Source organism: Cinclus cinclus, chromosome 1, assembly GCF_963662255.1.
Source record: "Cinclus cinclus chromosome 1, bCinCin1.1, whole genome shotgun sequence".
NCBI classification, from domain to species: Eukaryota; Metazoa; Chordata; class Aves; order Passeriformes; family Cinclidae; genus Cinclus; species Cinclus cinclus.
In genome coordinates, this window is record NC_085046.1 from 66,953,579 (window position 1) to 66,978,803 (window position 25,225).

Sequence of the window (25,225 nt, forward strand, 5' to 3'; positions counted from 1 at the left end):
GAAACCTGTTGGCAATGGACAGTGGACAATGTGTCAGGATTTATAGAACAATGGGAACCTGATGCCAGCAGCTTCTCAAAGTTATTTTAAACTCAAGTGTAGCAGACATGTAGGCAGGCAAGCAAAAAGGCATGGATGGAAGTACAAGAAATGTCAGAACATTTAACATCCTTTTACTTCCATATGCAGCTCACAGGACATCCTTGATGTTATAGCAGCATCTTTTGCACAGTTGACACTTCAAGAAAAAAATTCTTTGTCTTCACATCGTAATACACATCCTGTTACTTGAAATCAGGTTGCCAGGCATCAAATTCTGATCCCAAGTGTTAAATAAACCATTTGCACAAGATTCTCACTGTGTTTTACATGACGATCCACAGCAGGGAAGATGCACAGTCCTACACAGCATTTGATTCTAGTCGCACCTCTGAATAATTTTTTTAAGCTTCATATACAGACTAATTTTATCATTACATTTACTCCTATTAAGGAAGTGGAGTTCTACTCCTCACCTGCTTAGTGACCAACTCCCTTCATCAGGTGCAAACTAGAAACTTCCTTGTGAGAGTAAGTCAATTATCCAGCAGGCAATGCATTAATCTCAAGTCCATGACTCAAAACAAATCTTTCAGAAACTACAAAGCACTTTCATTTTGCTGCTGAATATAATTATTTAAATGTGCATCTGTCACTCTGTCAAAACTTGAAGTGTCCCTTAACAATCACATGGGTGTTAATAAAGCAAACAGGCCCTCAGAAATGACCACATCCCATGCTTACCAGCAGGCCTTCATATTCTTCCTCCAGCTGATGAACTGCAGCCTTCTCCCGCTGGAACAGAGACAGCAAATACTTAGTGACCATTTTACAAGTTGCCTATTTGCTGGTATTTCCTTTACAGTGTCAATACCATAATAATTGCAGGTGGTAACCTACAAATACCTGCAAGAGGCACCTGTAAACAGCAGATTTGCTCCACTGGATGACTCAGGAAGTACAAACCAAGGCTTGGACAAATGCATTACTCTCAGGGATGCTTGGTATATAACCAAATCTGTAATACCAAAACAACACTCAAAACTGGATTTCTTTCTGCACAAAACTCCTACACCAGCTAGTCCTAGAGCAAGTTTTGGAGATTGTGGACTAGTATAAATTACTGTGTGAGCAGACAGCTCCAGTCTTGATCCCCATTTCTACAGCTGGGAACGTGCCCAGCCTTGGAACTGGTATTCCACAGGGCAGACTATCACTTTTCCTATTTGAAGCAGAAGGGAAAAGGGAGAAAAATCCTTTTCACTCATCAGCTTGGTTGAAAGATCAGGGCTCCAGAACAGACTACTTTTTCTTTAGATTGAACTCTCTCCTGCCAAATAAGAGAAAAGATGAATGGAAACTAAATAAGCATCCTCTCTACTATACCTAACTGCTGGGATGATAGGAGAGGAAGTTAACACTGCATTTTCAGTCACTTCTTTATTCCAATCACAAAATTCACAAGGCAGCAGAAGTCTCAGAGAAAAAAAAAATAGTATCAACACTTAAGAAAATCTTTAATCTTAGCCCACAGTTTGGGCATTTTTCACCAGAAAAATCCTGAGCACCCACCTTATTCTTTCACTTTCTTTGTTTAATATATTGAGACAGCAAGTGAGAATAATCATTCTTAGTCATTTGTCTAACAAATAGTATGGCAATATTTATTTGCCAGCCTTGGTGCACAGCAACAAAAAGCTAAATACCTACTGTATTTTTTATTTTAAAATTCTGAGGAAAGAAGTAAAATACAAAATTATCAAGGAATTCAGAGTTGAAAGTGGTTGCTATCATGACACCAGTGCTTTCTGAAGTGGGTGAACTTTTCCACATTTCTTTTTTGTAGTGGAACACCATTAAGCCAGCGCTAACTACCTAGACCAAGCAATGTGTAAGGGAGGACAGTAATTACCAGATCTGTTTTGACTTTGTCCAGGTGCCAACGATAGTCTCCAATGGCATTGTGAGTTCTCCTGTGCTCACCAATTTGTTGCTCAATGGATGCTGCATCAAACCCCCACTTCACTTGCTCCATTTCAACCTAGGAACAAGAAATGGGATTGTACTTTCATTTCCAGCACTGCTGCCTAAATTGGAGCAAAAAAGGAATTGAACTGAAGGAAACACACTATGCGGAAGAGAGTAAAGCTGAAATAAAGAGAAGTTCAGGATAGGGGTTTACAGTTTCTTTAAATTGCCATCAATTGAACTGTGTGACAGGCTCCCAAAGCAGAAGAAACAAAATAGGAACAATATTTCAGTTGTTTATAGTTACACTAGATGAAGAACACTCAGTAGGGACTTTTCATCTGGTTTTCTTTGGACTAAACTGTTATTTTATATTCTACAGTAAAATTAATTTCTTATCACTGTTAAAACAAACCATGACTTTATCAAACAATGCTATTCATGCAATTCATGTGAAAATGCCCTGTTAAGTTGTATAGCCCAGTACACCAGATATCCATTTTAATTTTGCTCATGAAAATGCAGTCACACTAAAAAAACTCCACAGAAGATAAACTGAAATTACTAGAAAATGTGTTGTTTGGCTTGCATTTTGGCAACATTTATTGTAGGATGCCAAGTGAAAACGTCTAGAAACAGCCTTGAAAAACAGTAATGCACCTGCTAACTACTAACCTAAAAACTGACTGCCGTTCCTTGTTTCATTTTTTTCCAATATTAAAAGCCACCTAACTTCAAATTCAACTCCTCAAACTCCAAATACTCTTTTATGCTGCAAAGACACACTACGACTCTGTCCGAATGCCAATCCGTGCACATGCCCAGTAAAGAAAGAGGTATCCTAATCTTGCGTTGGGACTGAATTTGGTAATTACCAGCCAACAGACGACAATAAATCCAGAACTCGAGTGTAGGGGTTCAAAGGCCATGCTGAAAACAACCCAAGAAATGAAACCATTTTTCATTCAGCCATTTAAAGGCTAGAGGACTTTGACCCTTCTTGTTATATTTAAACAGCCTAAGGAGACTGTATCAACAGCGACAGTCATGGCTGGCTGCCATATGTGAACAAAGGCTGTCTGGATCTCACTGCACCTTACCCAATTCTGCACTGGAAATTTGACCAACCCTCCCTACCACCTGATTCTCCCACCAGCAAACCATCCAGATAAAAACCAGAAAAACAGCAAAAAACTGCACCTGTTCAGAACTTTTTCCTATATCTCACCACATTACAAGGGGAAGTATTATCCTAGTCTCAATGTGAGCAAGTAAAGGGACACAGCAAGGCACAACAGAAAGAAGCAGCACCCTGGCAAGTTCAAAATTAATTTTCCCAGTGAGGTGTGTGCTTACTGGCCCCACCTCAGCTTTGCTGTAAGTATGAAGGGGAAGAGAGAGACAGAGAGAGAGAGAGAGAGAGAGAGAGTGCCTTTTATTTTCACAGGAGGTTTAGTGTGGGAACTCAGCCATAAAGCACTTGCTTATGCTCCCTGTGTTTAGCGAGGGGTGCTGGAGCAGGGGATCATGTGGTGTCTTTGGGAGGTGCAGCCTGTTCACTATCTTTCATCGCTGGAAGCGTGCCCAGAGTCTGTCCAACATCACTCCTCAAGCCATGGCAGGTCTGACAATCAGCCTCCTCTCCCACAGTGTGTGTAGAGCAATAAAGTTGGCTGTTGCTGTCCAGGCACAATGCTCATACACATTACCACTCAAGGAGTGCATCTCCGCTTTCCCTTCCTCCCCTAAAACATGCCACACTGAAAGACTGGACTGTAACTAGCACCCACTTTAAAATACTGCAGTTCTACAGAGCTCTACCCTCCTCATCTGGTTTGCATAAAAGCCACCTGGCAAATGCCATACTCAGATAATAATGACAGAATTGCAAAGCAACAACCTAATAAAGAGAGATCAAAATAATGCAATTTAAATTTACAAAGAGTGTGCAAAGTGTAACTTCAGCCACCTTGTTCCATCCTCCCCACCTGTCTCTCAGAAAGGGCTGTCCAACCACAAACTCACAACTTTCACCTCAGCAGCACAAAACCAGTGTGTGTTTTCCACTCCAGGTTACATCAGCAACAGCTGTGAATTGGCAAATTTGTTCTCAGAAAGCAACAAACAGTACCTTCAGCACTGCTGTGTGCATTTCAGCACTGACTTCTGAAAGCCTAGTCCTGTAGCAATCAGCTCTATCTCTCTGTGATAAAGACAGACTAGAGGGGGAGAACTGTAGAACACCACAATGATTAAATTTGTGAAGATAGTCATGTCCATGTAAAGGGTTAAAATAAATATGAATCAAAGAAAATCTGTGCAAGGAAGGAAGGAGATAAATATTGAGCACAGTAATTTCTAACACAAATATGCCAATGCCTTTTGTTACATTAACACCTGTGTTTCATTTAGCTTTCTAAACTAACTTCCACACCTTTTCCTCTGCAAAAGGACCCCAAACCATGTTTAGATTTCAGTAAGAATTCACTATATGTACAATATTGGGAGGGGAAAAAAAGGACCTTGGAATAACATGTGAGCATTCATGCATACCTTTACTTTTCTACTGACACCCAAAACATTACTACATATGAGGTGACGTTCATGAACAACACGAAGTTTTAGCATTGTCCCTGGGTTTTGCACAGATTTACCTTCTGCTGCCTCATCCAGCTTAAACATTCACTTGTGACACGCTTCGTGTACTCATCCCAGCCCGAGCCACTCTGAGAGGAGAAGCAGCCACCACCTTTGGAGCTGGCCCTCCTGGCACGGGGAACACTGATGGCTTTGTACAGGGCACGCATTTGCTCCTGGAGCTGAAGAAGCCTGAAAGGGAAGGAACCACTTAGTGTCTGTGAGCAAAACACCCAGAAAACACAAACAATGCAATTTATCTATCCTACTGGACCACCAGCTATTCAAAACAAACTGTTGAAAGCAAAGACCATGGAAAAAATATACAGACTAAGATTTCATGGAGACAACTAAAGCGTGAATCTCTATCAGAAATACATTACTGCAAGACCCTCCTCCGTGTTAGTGTGAGTAAACAGATTTGGTTTAACCTTATTGATTTCTATTACATCCTGCAACACCAGGGAAGGTGAGCACTTGCGGTACTACTCAGTGGTAAAAGTCACAATGTGACTTTTATCAGTCACATTCCCGACCCCAACCCTTCCCTGACAATACCTTTTCTGATACATGTCACAGGGCTGGCCCATCTGCCTCATCTCTCTGATCAGCCCATCCAGGATGTCCATTTGGTCATTTGCCTGCGCAAAACAGTCTTCCAGATCCCTGTTCCCTCTAAGTGGGACACCATCCCCATATTTCAATTCCTAATGGAAAAAAAAGGATGGGAGAGTAAATTAAATATTCACCACCTAAGCTTGCTTTGGTTGTCTTAAAAGACATGTTGTGAGGACTGGCTTTTTCTTTAGGAAGCACGATAAGTTTCAACTGTCAGGTCTCTGTCTGCCAGTTTTAACTGGCAGAAGGCTGACAAGCAAAGGATCCACAGTCACTGGAAAGTGCTTATTAAAATAAAATATGGAAGAAAATTATTAAAATGTAATACCAAACAAAATTTTCCATAAAGAGCAGCACATCTTAATGCTTATTTCAATAGAGCCAAGGCTTCACATGGTGAAGCTAACTTCTTAAGGAATTATGCTTTTGTGTTTAAAAGCTGAGAAGGAAACACTGTCCTAGTAGGAGATGGTAGATATTACTCCTGATTTTCCAGCAGGTTTCCTGAGGTTCTAAGACTTCCTTCCCCCTCTTGCAAAAACGTGAGCAGTACCATCTGCCTGAGTCCAGCTCCATGCCCCATCACATCTGCACCCCACCTAATAACCCAAAGTGTAGGAAAATTCTCCATGCACCCTCTCAGTGCAGTTGGACCAGTTTGGTCATGGTGTTTCAACCAGGAAGACAGAGCTCTTTGACCTCATGCCACACTGACACAGCCATGCTGAACAAACATAATGCAGCTGTGACCTGATTTTGCAAATAGAATATTATGGACTTCGTTGCTCTGTCCCTTAGAAAGAAAAGAAAGAAACAAAGCAAGCAATGCATGTTGTGGCACCAAGCTGGAACTAAACATCTCTCTCTTTCAACTTCACTGGAATAATATTAATCCTGAACAAAAGGCAGTATTTACTCTGGCATTGATTTTTATATAAACATGCTCACACGTCCTGTATCTCTGAAAAGGAAATGAACTCCTAACCAGAGAGCTCATTTCTGAAAGAATTTTCTGTCCACAGAGGGTCCAAAAGTGCACATTAAATCACATCTACTGCCAGAACTGTGAAACTCTCTCACATCTCAGTGGCCTCAACAGCAGGATGCACTCACCACCCTGCACCTCCTCTGACTTCAGCAGGAATAGAGGACACTCCATGTTCGCCAGGAGTGAATTTAGCATCAGTGAGTAACCCACCCCCAGGCACTCTGGGTTTGTACCAGGGTAGCATGCTGCAGAGATTATCCTTATGTATTACAGCTGAAACAGCCAGGAAGACTTTAGTTTTATTTACTTTTTGAGGAATCATCTGGAGAAATAGAATAAAGGTTTTTCCTAAGGTGATTCAGGTTCATTATGTCCCTGAAAACAATGACAATATCCTACAGAACACACTAAGAGAGTGTAAGTAGTCATTAGTAACAGCTGTTAACACTGACAGTAGCCCTGATCTAAAACTGAAAATTAAGATACAGTAGAATCTGTTTCAGGGTAGGTTTGTTTGTTTGTTTGTTTGTTTGTTTGTTTGTTTGTTTGTTTTAAATCAAGAAGACCCCTTTTATTAACCAGATGCATTTCAATCAGTTTTATTTAACAGAGTTCGGAGGGAAGAAGGAGACCTAAGAAGGAGCTATGTCACTCCCAGTTGCCTCACACAAACAGCTGAAAGAGGAGAAAGGAGATGAAGAAGCAGAGCCTGTGAGTCCAGATAACACAGAATATGTATGTAATATTCATCATCACTTTGGATAAGAAGAACAAGAAGCACTCACAGGCTGTACTATGAGCTCAGCTCGTGTCAGGCAATCTGCACAGTTTTGCAAAAGCTCCTGGATGGTGTTCTGGCGTCTGGACATGGTACAGGTCCCATTCTGGCTGTTGTGGGGGAAAAGAAGAAGATGAAGTAAATACAAAGCAATTGGGTGTTTTGAAAAAAATGCAAGAAACACAAATTCAGAACAGTTAAGAGAAGTTACATGAAATAACCCACCTCATATAGGTTCACAGAGACACGAACACATTAACTGCACTGTGAAATTTTAATGACAATTCCACAATGGCAGAGCCCCTTTATAGTTCTGCAACAGCAGACAAGACAGACCTTACCGCAGGATAGAGTAGAACATGGAAACTGGCATGCCATAAAGGAAAAAGTTTTTCTTCCAGCGCAGGTATTTGTAGCTTTTATCAACAAAACTTTGGCAGCATTACAGGGAGAATGAATTACTCACAATCTTTGTTAAAGTCAATACATTAGCACATAGCCTTTGTGTGACGTAATTGTTCATGTTATCACACCAGCCATCAAATGTCAGGGCACACAAGGAAAGCAGGACCCTCAGCAAGGCAAGCACAGGAACATGTAAGTCCACCCAAGTGTAAGAAGGGTCCTTTTATCAGCAGAAATGCACAAAACCAGAGCAGGGTCTTAGCTACTACAAAACTAGATGTAGGGCCTGGAGTTAGAGGACATGCTTTCTTACAAATACATGAAGTGTGAGTCTGGAGTCTCTAAGTAAAACTCCAGGAAAAAAACACTACTGAGGGAAAAAACCAAGGCAGGTAACAGGGTCATTATTGTTGTCTTGTACATAATCTACTGCATCCATACTGCCAGAATGCTGCTTTTCCAGCATTTAGGATTTAGGCATCAAAGTTTAGGATTTAGCCATTGTAGCTGAATGGGGGTGAGGCTTCAAGTCAGGAATCATTCCCAAGCAAGCCCAGGCAGCTCCTAAACCCAAACACTTGCCAGTGAAACTAAAATAAACCACTAATAGACAGTAAGAGCTAAGGTATTTCCAAGCCTTGCCTTGTTTTCTAAGTCCTGTGCTCACAGCAGGTAACCTTTTCCATTACAAATCACTGAAGAGACAAACATTCCTTACAACACTAATGCCAACAAGAGTACCAGTGTGAACCTGTCCAACTCAGAGCTAGCAAGCTATTGGGATTCAATGGAAATCTTTCCACTGACTTGAACAGACTCTGCCCATCCTTCACAAAAGGAATTGTGACAATGAAAAGTTACAAGTGTCCTTGGCAAAATCACTGGAATGGTAAGAAACATTCAATATTTCTAAGAGCTCTTCTGCTCTTAAAAAAAAAAAATAAAAAAAGCTCTGTGCTTTTGATGTCCTAGCAGCCTGCAGTTCTCCTACCAGCTCATCTGGAACAAACAGAAAAGATTTGAGCAACTTTTCAGCAGCTTTCCCCATACCAGGGAACACACCCTCAGAGGTATAGAGGCACCCAAAGTCACTGGGTGACATAAAACAAGCTGCACACACGCAGCCCCCAGCTTGTACTGTGACCCTTTGGCTGCACAAACTCTGCGCCCCACTGTGCTATGCACCCCTGTGTATCTTGGAAACTGCTTAAAGAAAACAATTATGAAAAATAACATATGGGCCTGATTTTGTGCCAGGCTTTGTGTCAGCTTCCTTTTCTAAATCATTCCTTCTCCTTAGGCATCACTGCTGTGTTTAGATATAGAAATATCTGACTGCATCTGAAATTTACATTTAATTACACCCACAATTATCCTCATAAATGAAACATAATAAAGGAGAGCGGAATCTTCTGACCAATTTTCTCTTTTTAGAACACTGGAAGAGTATTTTTTCTTTAATCACTTTTTCCATCATGTTCTGGCAGCTACAAATGCTGGATATCCATTAAAGCCAAATGAAGTATAGATGGTGACCAGATTTATACTGTAACCGGTCAGTCTATCTCCACTGGCTTCAGGGTAACTTCACTGAACTCAAAAATATTACTCCACCATGACAAGAAGTTTAAACACTACCTACCATAGTTAACATGGTAGGAAATTGTGCAGAAAAGCTATTTTCAAATAAATCAAAATATTAAATTGAAATATAAAGAATTAGAAACACAATTATTTTGTGTTCATGCTAATGATGCTTGAATGCCACATCCATAATTACTGCCCAAATAATTTTAAAAATTGAAAACATGAATATGGCTAAATATAGATGCACAAAACTGTTTCAAAAGTAAGAACAGAGGCCTTGAAATAAGAGGCTTAAGTACCCCCTATCTAGGTCTTCAAAGAGAGTAACAAGTTACTTGTTTACAGTTCACAGGGACCTTCACAAGAAGAAAGCAGCACATATTTAAGTCTGTCCAGTCCAGCAGATAAAGATTTAACCAAAATAATGGCAGAAGCTGCAGCTATACAAATTGAAAACAGAAAAGAGCACCCTGTTTTATTAATGCTTTCTTTGTTGTTAAAAATCTAACTAGTTTTGCCAGTGAAAATACAGAGATCAATCCTATGATAACGATAAAAAAGGTCACGGCCTGTTAGAGGCACTGGCTTTCCAACCTGCCAGAAGACCAAACAGAGCTACATGGGGTTATTGGGGCACAATCAGAAACAGCAGATGCCAGCATAGGAGCTGATGTTTGATGGCATAGCTCCATCAAGCCAACAGGAATCAAGAACTTCAAATCTGAAGGGGATTTAGCTGTACAAACATGCCTAAGGGCATAAATCTATCTCTGAACTTAAAAAACAATAAAAAACACTTTGAGAGACAATACCTCAACAGACACAGACTGATTTTGATACATGGGATGGCAGGAGCACAATCTCACAGGGACACATCTTCAGTACTTTTCACCCATGTGACAGGAAGGTACTTCATTAGCAGTTTCAAAGTCCCTCAGCACAATCTACCTCTTAACAAAGTCAACAGGCCTTTAATGGGGATGAGCAGATCAAAGCAGAAATTCCAATTCAGTTACATGACAACCAACCTCGAGGCAGCAGGAAACAGACAGCCAAAGTAAAACCATACCAACACAGAAAATACTGTACCAAAGAAATGAGGCAAACCCTGAACATGCTGGACAGCATCATAGCACACAGGCAAGAACAAAGCTGGATTTTAAAAGTAAAAAATGTAACCTACATTCTACATAAAAATATATTTATGTTCCTTAGAAAAATATAGGATACCAACACTCCTCAGAGAAAATATAGGATACCAACACTCCTCAGATTAAGTGGGCTACTTTCATGGTATTTTGTCAGTCTCTCTTTTGTTTTGTCTGATTTTATTTACATGAAACTGAACAAGTTTAGAGTAATGTTTCGTTATTGTAACACCTACTGCTGCTGTGACAATTTGATTTAACTCTGGCAGCATCTAAATCTCAAACCTATGAATAGGACCCTGCTGTATCTAACACTGTAGGCACACCATGCAGTGAAAATACAGGCAGATTTTTCATTTGTTTTACTGCACCCCTGCAAATGTAGCATATGTTATCAACCATTCCAGCAGAAATGGAAAGAGCTGAAAACTAGTCTTTTAGCAGGACTCATAACAAGACAGTGCAGGATCTACTACTAATAAATACATACATTTGCAATAACTTGACTATTGGCTGTGCTGCTTTGGTTTTGTAAACCCTGCAGAACAGTGCTGAGTGGAACAGACTGGACTGCTTTTGACCTTAACTATGTATTTGTCCCTACAACTCATTTTAGACCATGGCACTTATTTGGAAGGCAACTCATGAATTTCAAAAAGGTCCTATTAAGCAGAGTTCTTCATTAAAATAACTTAATAGTCATTAACGATTAAAGGAACAAAGGAAAACAAAAGGGGGTGGCATCTTTGTTTTAAAATTATGAAAACACTTCAAAACACACATGAATTGCTTTCACTTGGGATGTTGAAATGTAGGCCTGTTGCTCTCCACTGTCAGGAGAGCCCTAGGAAAGGCATAGCATCTCCCTGGTGTCATTCTGTACAGGAGCCACCCTTTTCAGTGCATGTCAAGGCAGAACACATTGCTCCCTTGCCATACTACCCTTCTGCTCTCTCTGAGAAATGAGATGACAGCCCCAACCCCTGTTGCCACTGGGATTTGGGCAGGATAGCAGCTCAGGCAACACCTCCCTGCTGGAATATACCCCAACTGATCTAAATCCAGCCATTACTTTACTGTTGAATCCTCAGTGTCTGAACTAGGATTAGTGTTTAACTGATGAGCAATACCCATGATCTTTACAAGACCCCCAGCTCTACTGAAACAACAAAGAACTATTCCTGCTTTTCCTAAAAGGGACTGAGAAACATGCTCAAGGCCATAAGATGAATTACAAGCGTAGAGGCAGACACGCCAGTGGTGCCCAAGTCCCCAGAACACAGCAGGGCTGAGTACTGCTGGCACTGACTTATTCAAGAAGCCAAAAAATTATCCCAAAGTGATGTGTTTTGAACAAACCAAAACCTTCCCTAAACACTCAGTTTGCACCCCCACAGGCCCACTGTGGGAGCTGATGTCATCACTGCAGAACCCAAGGGGGAAGGAAGCCAGCTGCCTTCTGCTTTCTCCTTTGCCCCCCGCTGCTGGAAGACCTGCACATCCCCAGCACAAACACCTGGACCGCGGGGGCTGCTCTGGTTTCTGCCTTTGCTAGTGCACATCCAGAGGCTGCTGGATTATCCAGGGTGTGATCAGTGCCCAGAGAAGCAGGGCAAAGGAGACAGGGAAACACATTCAGCAATTCCGAGGAGCCTTCCCACATCTTCACAGCTCCCTAAAGCTTTGGGAGCACAAAGAGGTTGCTCTTGTCCCGAAGATACTATTCAAAACAAATTAGAACGATCCTTGTTAAATTTTCCAAGCCCTCCACAAAAAACTGTAGCCTTTTAAAAATTCAAAGCTTTTTCATTTTTTTTATTCATTCAAAAATGGAGGAAGCTTTAAAAGAAAGTCTTTCAGCAGATCCAGAATATTGAATGATTCCCATAACTCAACGAGAGAAAAAAAAAGTGCTTCTTTTTTTCACACTTCCCACCCCCTTCCACACAAACTGGTTTGAACAAGAAAAAGATTCACGAAGGGATTACCTGATATGCCCAGGGTAGGCAAGTCGGAAGAAAAACCTGACCTGGAATCTGCATTCCCAGCAACACAGCCTGCACATACCACCGCCCATCCGCCACCACCTGCCAGCTGGGTGTGTGTATGCCGGAAAACGCAATGGCATAAAGGTGGGGGGATCACGACATCCTTAAGAATATAATCAGGAGTTAAAATGTTACAGTCCGGCTTTCCCAAAGAAGGTGAACACAAGCTGTCAAATCATCAGGAGTTCTCCCCATATGTCTCTGCTCTAACTCGGACCAGCGTCCGCACACCACAGCCCCGCCAAACTAGTCCCGTCTGCCAAGTATGCACACACACTAGGGCTTCCATGATGGCTGGAAACCTCAAAAGACCTCTGCATCTGGCACAATCGGGCTCTAAATACCATAAAAACTGCAAAAATCTAGTAGACACTTGTGAATTATTGAATTTATTAGGACCCCCGGGTATTAGCGCCTTCGGAGCATGCAGGGTTTCACAAGGGATCGTGCCACACCTGTTCACAGAAAGCCCTCACGCTTTTTCCCACTGCTATGAATCACCAGGAGCAGCAGAAGCGTTCCCGAAGGCCGAACCTGCCCCATGCAGCAGGCTGCTCACACGCTGCCTCTCCCACCTCCGCCTCCGGCACAGGGAGGTGCCAAACACCGGCTCTAGCCCGGACCTTGGAAACACACCTCTGCAGGAGAGCAGCCGCTCGGAACGCAGCAAACCCCCTTCTCCCGAGAGAGGCTTCCACACCTGCACGTCCCTACGGAACAGGCACAGCCCAAATCTCTCCTCACGGCGTGGCAGTCACCCTTTCTTTCCCTGCCAGCCAGAGCCCGGCGCAGGCTCTGCCGGCAGGGCAGGTATTCCACAGCAGCTCACGCATCCCACCGTCGCCGTCTGAGCAGCTCAAAGTGGAAGTCACCACGCCAGCTCTTCCACCACTCAGCTTAGCCAGGACTCTCCAGATCCTGGCGAGACTGATGGGAAAGGCAAAAGCGTGGCTCTGAGTCGGTTTTCTCCACGTTTACTTTGTTTCTTGGTTCCTCAAAACAGTGTCAGGGCAGGGGAGGTAATTTTCTAACTCCTTTTCTAACTTGAAGCACAGAAGTTATATTAATTGTTAAGTAGATCTGTGTAAATTAATTTATGTTCGTGTCACTCTGTGACATGGTTATGTTTTTCCTAATCTCAGCAATGACAAATAAAACTGCACAACTGCATTTTTTTCTTTTCTCTCACGGTTTATCAGATTTTCAATCTCCATAGCAAAGGCATTGATAAATATTTGACTGATGAATTGGCAGTTTAGCAGCGTGTGAATCACAGTCAAGCTGAGTATCTGTACTCCCGGGCCAAGCTCATCCTGAGTTCCCAAGCCAGAAGAAACCGGGAATGTTGTAAAAGCACCTTGCTGAGCCCTAAGGGTAGGGAGCGCCTCATATTGCTCTGTGAGTAATGTAATACTCAGCACAGACTTGTTCGGCAGAATACGCCCCAAAACTTACAAGACTAGACCCTAACTTGAATCCTGCTACATTTAAAAATAAGGGTAGAGTGATCTTCCCCGTGGAAAAAAAAAAAAAGAAGCCTCCGTTTTCTGAGTTAAGTAGATGCCACTAAACTTTGGCACCGAATATGTCATGCTAAATGCAATTAATAAATCCAGTTCCATAGATGATGGCCCTGATCCCAACAGCACAACATGCAGAGCATTTAGTGGATTTTCTGCACACAAACACACGAGCAAAATCAGGCAAGACTGCTTTTTTCATTAACTGCCAATAAACCACTGGTTTCGAGACACATTTTAACTCATATCAGCACTGCTTACAAATAAACCTATGCAACTCAGTAAGGCAGCAAACACACATACTCTGTTGCAAAAATATTTAAAGTATTTGGTATGGTCAGATTTTTTTCACATAAAACAATATGTAAATGCATACTTTTTTTTCATCTCAATAAAAATTGTCTTTAGTTCCACTCAGAAGTTTCACAATAAAGTGAACAGGAACTTTCATTGAAGCCTCCTTGCCAGACATACCTTCCCAGAAAAGAAATATGACTATTATGTTATAAAAAGCAAGTAAAAGAATGTTGATATAAGGTTGTTGACCTCTTGATCAGGTCTGTCCTTTCCACTCTTGCTACACCACCACTGAATGCTACGGAAAGAAGAGCCCAACAAACTACAGACCGGCTTAAAATATGTAACTATTGACAAAAAATGCTAAACTAAAGGAAATAATTCATCCTCTAGTGAAAATTGGGAGTGATATGGAAATAACCCTAGTGAATCCAAACAGAGTTGCACCAGTGTAAATTGAGGAAAAAGAGAACAGCCCGGAAGTAACATATGCTGCCATTCATTTTTCATGGCTGTCTCCTGTAAACAGTAAAGGTATTTGCAATGAAACACCACAAAAAAAAAAATCCTCACACAGGCAGCACAGCAATGGCATTTAGGAACCCTAGTGTGTGCACTCCCCAGTGCTACAGTATAGAATTGTTCTTATTATATAGCAATGAACAGATATTCTCATACTACTGTATTGGTAGCTGGATGTGTTCTAGCTGCAATTTGTTGTAACTAACTTACTTACGCACACAACAAACCGAGAGTCAACCAAATAACTAAATCTAAGAACTGGGCAAAGTAATAAACAAAAAATCCACAGAATGGAAGTTTTGTCATTCATTCAGTGGTCCTCCAGCAACTGGTCTGACATACCTAAGCAGAGCATGCTGTGTTGTCTAGGATAACCCTAATTCTCTACAGCCACTTACAGATCTGTTTGATATAAAAAAGCCTGCCATTTTTAATCTGCTGTTTCTTTACGACATATGTTCAATTCTCACCCTTTTGCAATTTAATTATGTACCATAAAATTAGGGCTTTAATTCTAATACAAAATACATGACAGGGCTTCTGCATCAATTCCTGAGTCAGCAGCATCCATAATTAGACCAATAGACTTAATACAGCCATTCCATACACACAACCCAGTCGTCACCAGCTGTGCTTTGTGATGGTGCTGTACCATACAGCAGCACTGCTTCCTTCAGTGGTTGTAACCTGAACATTGCCTGCTTTTCAGTCCTGTGAACTCCCAGAGAAGGAGATAAGTGGAGCAGTCTTCATGATTACTGCACTCTGCAGAAAGTCCTTGTCAGACTTGATGTGCACAGAATGCTGGTACAGCTGCATCCATGAGAACAGACATTCCCCAAGCCAGGATTCACAGCTGGCACCCTGCCTACAAGATCTTGACTGTGCTCACAGCACCAGGGCAAGAAGTTAAAAAGGTAAGAGGCAAGGAGAGCAGACCGATGTCTCTTGTCACATCTCTCTGCCCCCTGCCACCAAATGTCAGGGATCGTTCTATGAAAGATCATGTCTGAAACTCCCAGGCCTCACACAAGCTAGAAACAAACTCAGAAATTTACAAGAGAACATTTCCCACTACCTAAAGTTGTTTTATAGCCCTAGTTATGCATCTAGTTGAGGAAGGCAGACTGGGTGTATGGGGTATAAAGCAATTCGGTTCAGTTTGTTTTGCGTCACTGAGCAAAGTGGGGGTTTATCAGCACAGAACTGTCGGGTCAATACAGTCAACACAGACCCATTTACAGCCCTCAGTGCAAATGAGAGACATCGTTTTTAGTCCTGCTGCTCTCTTCAAGGAGAGTCACCATCAAAAGACGGTTTTAAAAAATAAGTTCTTCTCTTGCATTTGAAAGCGTTTTGGAAGTTAAGACGCCTCAGGGAGGAACAGAGAGAAGAAAGCTGCGAGCTGGCGCACCTAAGGAATCCCACCGCGAGCGGGCGAGCGGCAGCTGCCCGAAGGTGGCCCCGAGGGAGCGGGGCCGGGGCCCGGCTGGACCCGCACCTACCCGTATCCGTCGGAGGCGTAGTCCCCCCCGTAGGTCTTCTGGTAGTAGTAAGTCTTGTGGGTGTGGGTGGTGCCGCCGCCGCCGCCGCCGCCGCCCCCCACGACATGGGAGCTCATCTCGTAGCGCAGGTCGGTGCCCGACTCTGCCCGCGCCATCCGGCCCAGGGTGTTGATGCGCGGGTGGGACCCGCCGTTGATGCTCATGGCAGCGGGGGAGCCGCCCGGGGCGACGCGGGGCGAGGGGCAAAGCGACGGGGACACTGAGCCGGACCCGACGGCAGGAAAGGCATTCACGGCCGGCAGCGCCCGCCGCGGTGCCGCCGCTCCCTCGCAGTCCTCCGAGGGCCGGGAAAGAGCCGGGAGCCGGGGATCGGAGCGGCCCGCAGGTGAGGGCAGGGCAGGATCGCGGTGCGGAGCCGGGCGGGCGGCGAGGGCTGCTGGCGGCGGCGGCGGCAAGAGCAGAGGTCCCGTCCCGTCCCCTCCCCGCCGGCAGAGGAAAGGCGAGACCACACCTTTCCGTGGTGGTTTTAAGTGGCGCTCCTGGGCGGGGAGCTCCGCGCTCCGCGCCTCCTCGGCGGCCGCCCCGGGTTCGTGCGCGGCCCTGGCCCCCGCCCCGCCGCCCCGCCACCGCACGGGCTCTGTCCCCGCCGCACCGCTGTTTCCACCGCCTTTCCCGGTGCTTGTGCTACCCTCAGGAGTCGCCAGCGGAGATTTGGAGTCCACCGGAAACTTCCTCCCGACCTGTCCCCGTGTCTGCGGGCTGGGAGCGCTGCGGGGAGGATGGAGGGGGCCAGGGTGCCCTCGACGCCAAACACCTTCCTGCCTCTCCGGAAAGAACTTGGTGCCTGAACAAGGCAGCGCTGCGTAAATGGGCACCATTCTGTCGAGGGTGGGTCTGGACCGCTGGCAGCTGCCCTCTGCCCTGCTCATGTCAGGGTGTTGATACACGTCGGGAAAACGACGTGTGTGTTCCATCAGTTCCAAAATACACAGGGTCCCACATTCAGGAGGGCTTTGGGCACTCCAAGCCCAGTGCATTTCTGAAACAGGGCTGAAACTTGTGCCTCAGTGCATGAAGTGTTGGACTAGTGCCATGTATTTATGCCTGAGAAAGGAGACATGCCTGACTGCATTTGTGCCTGAGAAAGGAGACGTTCAGAAATGGGCATTTAAAACTCGTTTTTTCTCCTCAGATATTCTTGATTCCCGCCTTCTGGTGCTCCGAATGTTGTGTTTAAGTTTCAAATAGGCCGTATCTTAGGAGACAAAGTAATTTTAACATACTCATGTGTGTAAAGGGTGTTGGCAAAGGCAGTTTGGTGCAGGATGCCCAGGCGGACCTTTGTTGCCAGCCAGTGACCATCGGATTAGTCTCAAGTGTCAACTGAGCACCATTTCTTATCTAGTCTCAGTGGCAGTGTCTCAGCTGGTCTGGCCACCTGTCCATGGTGTTGGAAAACAAAGATGGCCAGATTTTAGAAGCAGTACTCACTTATGAATAACCGTGCCAAGTTTTTTAAAATAATCCTGAGGCTTTCATCCTGATGTGTAGCACATGAGCCAGCCGTATCAGCCATCTGATGCTCTGCGACAACACACTTGCTGAAAGTTTTTTAAACTTGTGAGATCACCAGCAGCTCACACCATGTGTAAGTTCTTGGGCCTGTTTCTGTCTTTTCCGCACTCCTCATTCTCCTGGTATTTTAAATCCAAGTGATGGATCATGAGACAGTAAGTAACAACTAGAATAATATTTCAAAGGACAAGACTTCCTAAACTATTCAGGAGAAAACCAAACGAGTGCAGTTCTCCCCAGTGCCGCTGGGACTCTGTGGGAGCACCACAGCACAGGTCACATGAGAACCTGCCTGCTGCTGGAGGTGATGGGCAAAGTGTGGTGTAGAGGAGGCATAAGAGCTCCTCCAAGCAAACCTGGGGTTGCTTGGTCCTGAAGGGCATCCTGGTGGCACTGCCCGGAGCTGTAAAGAGCACTATAAAGGGGCAGAATGCAAGGTGGCTTATTATATGTGAAGTCATACAGTGACTTTTATATTGTAATATATATGCTGTATTATATGTAATGTGATTCATTATATATGAGTACATGTATATCTGTATACAGACATACATATGTATTTGTGTATATATGTGGATTTGGGATGCTGTTTTTCATACAGATTACATCTGCGCGATTGGATGGTTTGACATTACATTTCAAAGCCATAAGGGAACAGAGTAGAAAACAAGGATGAGTAAGAAAAACAGATATAGAGGCTTAATGCTGTAAAGAAGGAAGGAAAAAAGTAGAAAACAGATGTAGGATAGGCAGGAAATGCAGAATGAAGGAAACTTGAACTTTGTGCTTTGATACTCCAGTCCAAACTTTTTGTCACGTAAATACAGATCTCTGAATTGATACCACCAACACACATAAAAGTCAGATTTTTGCGTGGTGGTGTATCAAGGCAGGCATTTGTATTTAGACATACAAACATAAAGCTTTTTCTTTTTCTTTTTCTTTTTCTTTTTCTTTTTCTTTTTCTTTTTCTTTTTCTTTTTCTTTTTCTTTTTCTTTTTCTTTTTCTTTTCTCCAGCAAGTCCCTTTGAAAGCTGTCCATTTATATGTATGCATATTTAGAGATCCAAATGTATTACACTGATTTGAGGTTCTTGCTGAGTTTTAGCACCACCTCCAATCAGCCCCACCTTTCAGCTTCGACTGGTGTACCAGCTCAGTGAGACACACCATTATGTGTGATGGAGACAGCGTGTATGTGATACACCCAGAGGCCTGGGTGAGTCACTGTTGCCTGCACATGTAGAAAAATCCTTAAATACTTATATAATGACAGGGTTCTGGTGGTCTTACTTGCACAGTTATCCCCAGTGAAATAAGGACAAGAGGATGAGACTGAGATGATACTGTAAGCCCCACAGTTTTCCTATCTTAGATGTTTTAGTAGATAGGGAAATTAAAGAAATAAATACGAATAATTAAATCTGCTGAAATAGGGTCCTTACCCTAGCTAGACTCAGTTATCTTGAAACAGGATCAAGTCACATGGATATTGCTTGAAATTCATTTAAATGCATGAAAATATCAGTGTAATAGCTGGATGATCTGACTTAAACCTTGTTCCACTATTCCTGAAAAGGCCCAGTCCTGACATACCTAAGGGCACATCCTAAGTTCCTTGACTTTCTTTGGTATCAAAGAGTTTTTGAGGGCAAATAGCCAGTAAACTGCAAAGTGCAGTCTCATAGTGTCCCACCTTCATGGTGTCCCTCCCCATGGCAGTGGGGTTGAAAGTAGCTGATCTTTAGGGTCCTTTCCCACTCAAACCAAACCATGACTGCATGATTTTCCTCCCAAGGAAAACTACATGCAGGAGAGAATAAAATACAGTAATTTGGAGTTTATGGTTCCTCTCCTTTGGCAGAGTTCTGCCTCCTAAGGTAAGAATCTATTAAAATTGCATAGATCTTAGAAGCCCCTCTTTAAGCAAGTAGCCTAAAGGAGATATAATATTCCCTACAGGCACCTGAACCCAAGCTAGGGCTAGGGTCCATGCTGCAGGCCTTTTTCCTAATGTGCCTTGAATTGCAGACACCATGAGGTTATTAGGAGACAGAAGTTCCAAGGAGGCAAAGTGTCAGCAGCTGATGACTGCTTCAGTAAGCAGAGGGAATCTCCTTTATACAAAGTATACATATATTAGTTCTAGGCATATCTCTTTAGTTTTAATAAAAGGCTCCTTTCCAACCCCAAACAGTGGACCCAAAAGTCCTATTTTAGGCTTAGGCTACTGGATACTGTGTCTTTACTCAGGACACTACCTGAAATGAACTCAACACGCTATGTTGGTTGCTGTCTGTACCAGGGAAACCTCTGTATTTAATCTCAAGAACTGAATTCCCAGAGGCACACAGAAATTCCACTCAGTGGCTTGTTAATTCATTGCTTTTGGCAGTAGTTGCCAGCCTCTACTATTTCACGTGGCCTCTTCTGAGCTTATTTATTGGCATCCTTTCTTTAATGCCCTCCTTGCCTGGATAGCAACCAAATAAATTTAAAGTAGCTGAAACACATTGATAACCAGTGACATCTGACATTCAAAGTACAAATCTGAATGTGACTTGATAATTGATTTCCATTATTGTAGCTTGCCAAAAAATAGCTCTGGCCTTCCAAACAGATCAAGTCATCCAGGTAAACCAGTATGTGACTCTTGTGTTCCTAACTCCTTCACTTCTGGGCAGCAAGGACAAGTTTGCACATGCAAGCCACTAATCTGGCTATGTGTCTTTGTAAGGTGCTTGATAAGCACCACCCCTCCTGTGCAGGGGCTGCCTGGGAAGAGGCAGCTTGGGCTGAGTGGCAGCATTCACAAAATCCAGGTTTGTGATGATATACATGAAAGACAGTCCTGGGAATTTCCACTTCCTCCCTTTGCTCAGACAGAATTCTCCCCAGAAAATTGGCAGTTAATACTCCAGAGTCTGTGCTGTTCTATGCATGTGAAGAGAGGCTGGTGCCAGTAGGAAGACCTCTGAGCAAGAGCATACATGATCCAAAATGTCATTAATAACAGAGAGGTCTCAGACAACTTATTCAGCTGTATCCCTGTCATGGGGAAGATATAACTTAAATACACTCAAACAGTGTCTAATTATGGGCATATTTACAGGGCCCTGCAGCAAAATGCACTTCAAAATGTAGATATGCCCCAGTGAATGTTTGGAGAGTTTTTGGAGGGCAGGATATGATTGATACAAGGTGCTGTGAGCCTGTGTCAAATCACGTCCAGGACTGCCTGCCAAGAGCTATTATTTCCAGGTTCCTGAACAGCTGCTCTGCTCCTTTCAGACAATCCCTGGAATATTACCATCTCAGTCTCTGGCAGGGTTAAAAATGAAAAAAGCATTTAAATTCATCAAGAGGAATGAAGCTTAGGACTGCACAATTCCTTCTGTAACCATGCAAAAGTAGAGGGTGTGGTAAAGGATGTGTCAGCCTTGTCAAACCTGACTAACTACTCAGACAAAAAGTTTCAGGATGCCTCACTCTTCAGCTTCAGGTGGAGGAGACCAGGATGGGACATTGTTTTCCTAGCATGGTCCTACCATGACCCACAGAGCATGCACACAGTATTTCTACACGGCTCTTGATTTCATGTTGCTGCAAGCAGAGCACTCAGTGACTGGACAAGGTCAAATATTTGTTACATTATTATGGTTCCTTTAAAGTCTCACTTCACCGTTCTGTTTCTTTCACCAGCAGCTGGTGATGCTTGCTAGAGCTTGTGAAGTTAATATATCTCAAGATGCTTAGTAGTGCTGAGAGCAATACAAGGCTATTTCTGACTAATTATTCTTTAATAGTTGGACAAAAATCTTTTCAGTCACATGCCATGCATGCAAAATGCATTCATTTATGAAGATGAATTATTTTAATAAAATATGAACTTTTGGAAAGGTGCATCTGCCCCTCATTATCCAGACAGTTTGATAATTGGTGTTAGATACCACAGAGCTGTTCAACCACACACAGCACAAGGTGACAAGTAGGGCAGTAGAAGTTCTCAAGGGATCTTGACACTTGCTTCACACTGGGGCTGCTCTTATTTACACCCAGGTGTCTTCAAGCCCAAGGGGATGAAGACATGACACCCATCCCATTTTATTGACACCCATCCCTTTCTTCTGCTTGTGCCCTCATTCTTTGAAATGAAAGTGAAGGATCAAATGGGAGCCTCTACAGTTGCCCTGTAGACACCCAGAGTTTCCCCTCATTAGACTGAATTTTCCATCAGCAGGGTTGCACCTCGTAACAGATGTTTGTCATCCCAGCATCTCAAATAAGTGGGTTATGGCACTGGCTTGAGGCACTGATAGCCTTATTAAAGTGTTACCACCATAATTTAAAATACCTTGTAAGAGGGAATAGCAGATCAGAGAAGTTATAAAGGTTCCAAGCATCTTTACCAACTTAATGGAGGAGGGAAGGGTAGAACTTAATAAAAATATTTTCATGCACATCTCCCCTATGCTGAACCTTTATGGCATATACAAGAGTGAGGAGGATAATGGAGAATTGGATCTAATACATGTAAAGCAATGCCAGTTAACTCACTTTGCACTAGTTTTTGCAAGCAGGCCTGTCATTTCATGTTCAATTTGTGGGTCATACCACAACTATTTTGATAACAACCAGGGAAAGTAAAGATTCAGTTCTGTACTGTGCCAGAAGCTTTGCTTCTCACAGTTGAGGAGTGGAGGTGTCATCCTTAAAGGAATATTTTGTTCTCCGAAACCCTGAGGCTACGGAGGGCAATTTATCTTCTGGTAGAATTGGAAACTTCCTTACCAAGATACCTTCTGTACAAATTCCAGATGTTATCACAGTGTTGTGTGCTCCAGCTGTGCATGCTTGTATCCCCAGCCAGCAACAGCTCACCACACCAAAGGGACCTTGTGCTACTTGGCAGAGGCAGCTTTAAGAATTGGTGGGTGCAGGAAAAGCCTTTTCAAATAAATAAAACTTGACTTCAAAAAATTTCCTAAGAGTCCTTTTTGTTCTCATCATTCAACAGAGGATTTTGTTACTGTCAAATTTGCAGTGCAAGTGAGAAAAGAAAGGAAAAAGGGGCAGCCTTCTCTCTCACATACACCCCTTAACTCTCTAATGACAAATTCAGAAGTGAGAAGTTGAAGTCAACCTCTCACCTCCCCCCAGATGAGTCACATTGATCAGAAATGGGAGATCTTTTATTCCAGCTGTATTTTTCTCCATTATAAAAGCACAACCATTGCTAGAACTCATTTAAACCTCGAGCCATTGTCATCAGAGGGACCAGAATACTACAAGGCAGCCACTGGGGATCAGGAAACATGTGATTTCTGCAGCTTTCAGGTTGTGGTGATGTAAACGTGGAAGTGTTCTCCAGTCTACACCAAATTCCACTGTCTAAATTTCTCTCAGACTTCCAGTATTCTCCTCCTTCTCTTCCTCCTCACTTATCACTGTAATTCTGCTGCTCAGCATTCAGAAGTTGGTGTGTTTTGCTTCCTTTCCTCAAACACCTACACAAACTTTGCAGTTCAAATAGCAGAATCAATTGCATTTAGTTTTCTGCCTTCTCATTCTCTGCTCCATGTAATTATAAAAGTCTGATAAAGAGACCAGAGAATTAAAGTCCTAATATGATGAGATGCTAAAGAAGCTACTTTGCATCAGTGTTTACTTCCCAAGCTCTCCATCTGATTTGGATGTGTGGGTATCTATGATATCTTCTCTATGTAAGTAGGTCTGAGCAAGGTATGTAGGAAATAAAGTTATTGCTTTATTTCCTCTTTTTCTGTTTAGATCCACTTTCTGCTAAGGTGGTTTAGCTCCCTGTAGGTGACATCATCTGTTTCCATAAAAATGCTAATCTTTTGCATGATTAGCAAGATAAGAACAAGCAAGACTGACATTTGAGTTTGCATGGCCTGGTTCTGGTAGCAGAGGGACTACAGGGGTGGCTTCTATGAGAAACTGCCAGAAGTTTCCCCTGAACCATTGCTAGACAGCTCCAGGACAGACCCATCACTGGCCAAGGGTGAGTTAACCAAGAGTGAGAGTAACACTTCTGTGATAACATATTTAAGAAGGAAAAAAAGTTATTGCGGAAGTAATTTGCAGCCAGAGGAGAGCAGGGTTAGAATATGTGTGAGGAACAGCCCTACAGACACCAAGGTTGGTGGTGAAGGAGCAGGAGGAGGTGTTCCAGGAGCTGAAATTCCCCTGCAGCCTGTGGTGAAGACCACAGTGAGGCAGCTGTATCCCTGCAGCCCATGGAGGATCATGGGGATGCAAAGATCCCCCTGCAGCCCATGGAGGAGACCCACAGCAGAGCAGGTGGATGCCTGTGAACCTGTGGGAAGACCCCTGGAGCAGACTCCTCTTTCCACCTGTAGACCTGTGGAAAAAAAGTCTACCCTGGGGCAGGTCTCCTGGTAGGAATCATGACACCGTAGGGGACCCACACTGGAGCAGGCTGTGCCTGAAGGACTGCACCCTATGGAAAGGTGACCCATGTTGGAACACTTCGTGAAGAACTGTTACCATGGGGTGGACTCACAGTGTGGAACTTAATGGAGGGCTGTTTCCTCCATTATGTAGGAAGGATCCCAATCTGGAGCAGGGGAAGCTGCTCTCTGAGCAGCAGCTGGAACATCCTGTGATAGCTTGACTATAACCCCCATTCTCTGTCTCCCTGCCACCATGGCAGAGGAAGTAGAAATGGGAAGGAGGAAGGGGTGGGGGGGAAGGTGTTTTAAAGATTTATTTTACTTCTCATTATTCTGCTTCGATTTTGTTAGTAATAAGTTCAATTAATATCCCCAAGTTAAGCCTGTTTTGCCCATGATGGTATTTGGTGAGTCATGTGTCTCCTGGTCCTTATCTCAGCTCATGAACACTTCATTCTGTTTTCTCTCCCCTGTTCACTTATGGGAGGGGAGTGGTAGAATGGTGGGTGCCCAGCATCCAGCCAAAGTCAATCCTCTACATACAAAATTACTTTGATGGGAAACAAGAAAGAAAAATTATTACTCTCTATTATCTTACTTGGCACAGCTTTGAGCTTCTATGCTGACACTGAGGGGTCAACAGTTTGGTTTTTTTTCTGTAAGGATTTCTAGTAAATTACCTTCAAATAGCATTGCTGGAATATAGATCAGGCCACTGTACAAATGTCTCCTATGCCTTGTGCAGAGGTCTCAGTGACCTAAGTGTGCTCAAGTAGGGTTCATAACACCTGTGAACAGATACTATAAAGCCACTCACAATTAAACACACTGTAGACATGATTTCCTTCAATATAAGCAGAAATTTCACTTGTTCATGCCACTCTGTTAAATGTAGTATGAGTTTAAAATTAAGAACAAGTCCAGTCCTGCCAGTTCCATGGCTGGTATGGCCTCACCTCCAGGACAGACTCTAGCCACATCCTTGAAAAAAGTTTTGTCTGCAAGAAAGCAATAAAATAATAATTATGAACTAGACTGTTGTGCAGAGTGCCATGCTTTCTTGTGCTTTAGTAGCTAATGCACCTTATTGATGCAAGAACAAGAGGAAGCACAACCTGGCGCTTCTGGGAGAGGTGGGAGCTTGCTCCACCTC

The 25,225-nt window shown here is 43.3% G+C and overlaps 1 protein-coding gene across 1 annotated transcript in view; it reads right to left on the bottom strand.

Moving 5' to 3' along the window:
* The window catches only part of DSP (desmoplakin), a 38,171-nt gene extending 21,908 nt beyond the window's left edge, over positions 1 to 16,263 (bottom strand). The window contains exons 1-6 of the mRNA XM_062499122.1: positions 16,061 to 16,263; positions 7,036 to 7,138; positions 5,203 to 5,351; positions 4,662 to 4,836; positions 1,952 to 2,080; positions 784 to 834 (exon numbers count right to left, since the gene is read on the bottom strand). Of these exons, the coding sequence (XP_062355106.1) occupies positions 784 to 834; positions 1,952 to 2,080; positions 4,662 to 4,836; positions 5,203 to 5,351; positions 7,036 to 7,138; positions 16,061 to 16,263 (810 nt within the window). The remainder of the gene's footprint in view (positions 1 to 783; positions 835 to 1,951; positions 2,081 to 4,661; positions 4,837 to 5,202; positions 5,352 to 7,035; positions 7,139 to 16,060) is intronic.
* Between the last annotated feature and the right edge of the window lie 8,962 nt (positions 16,264 to 25,225).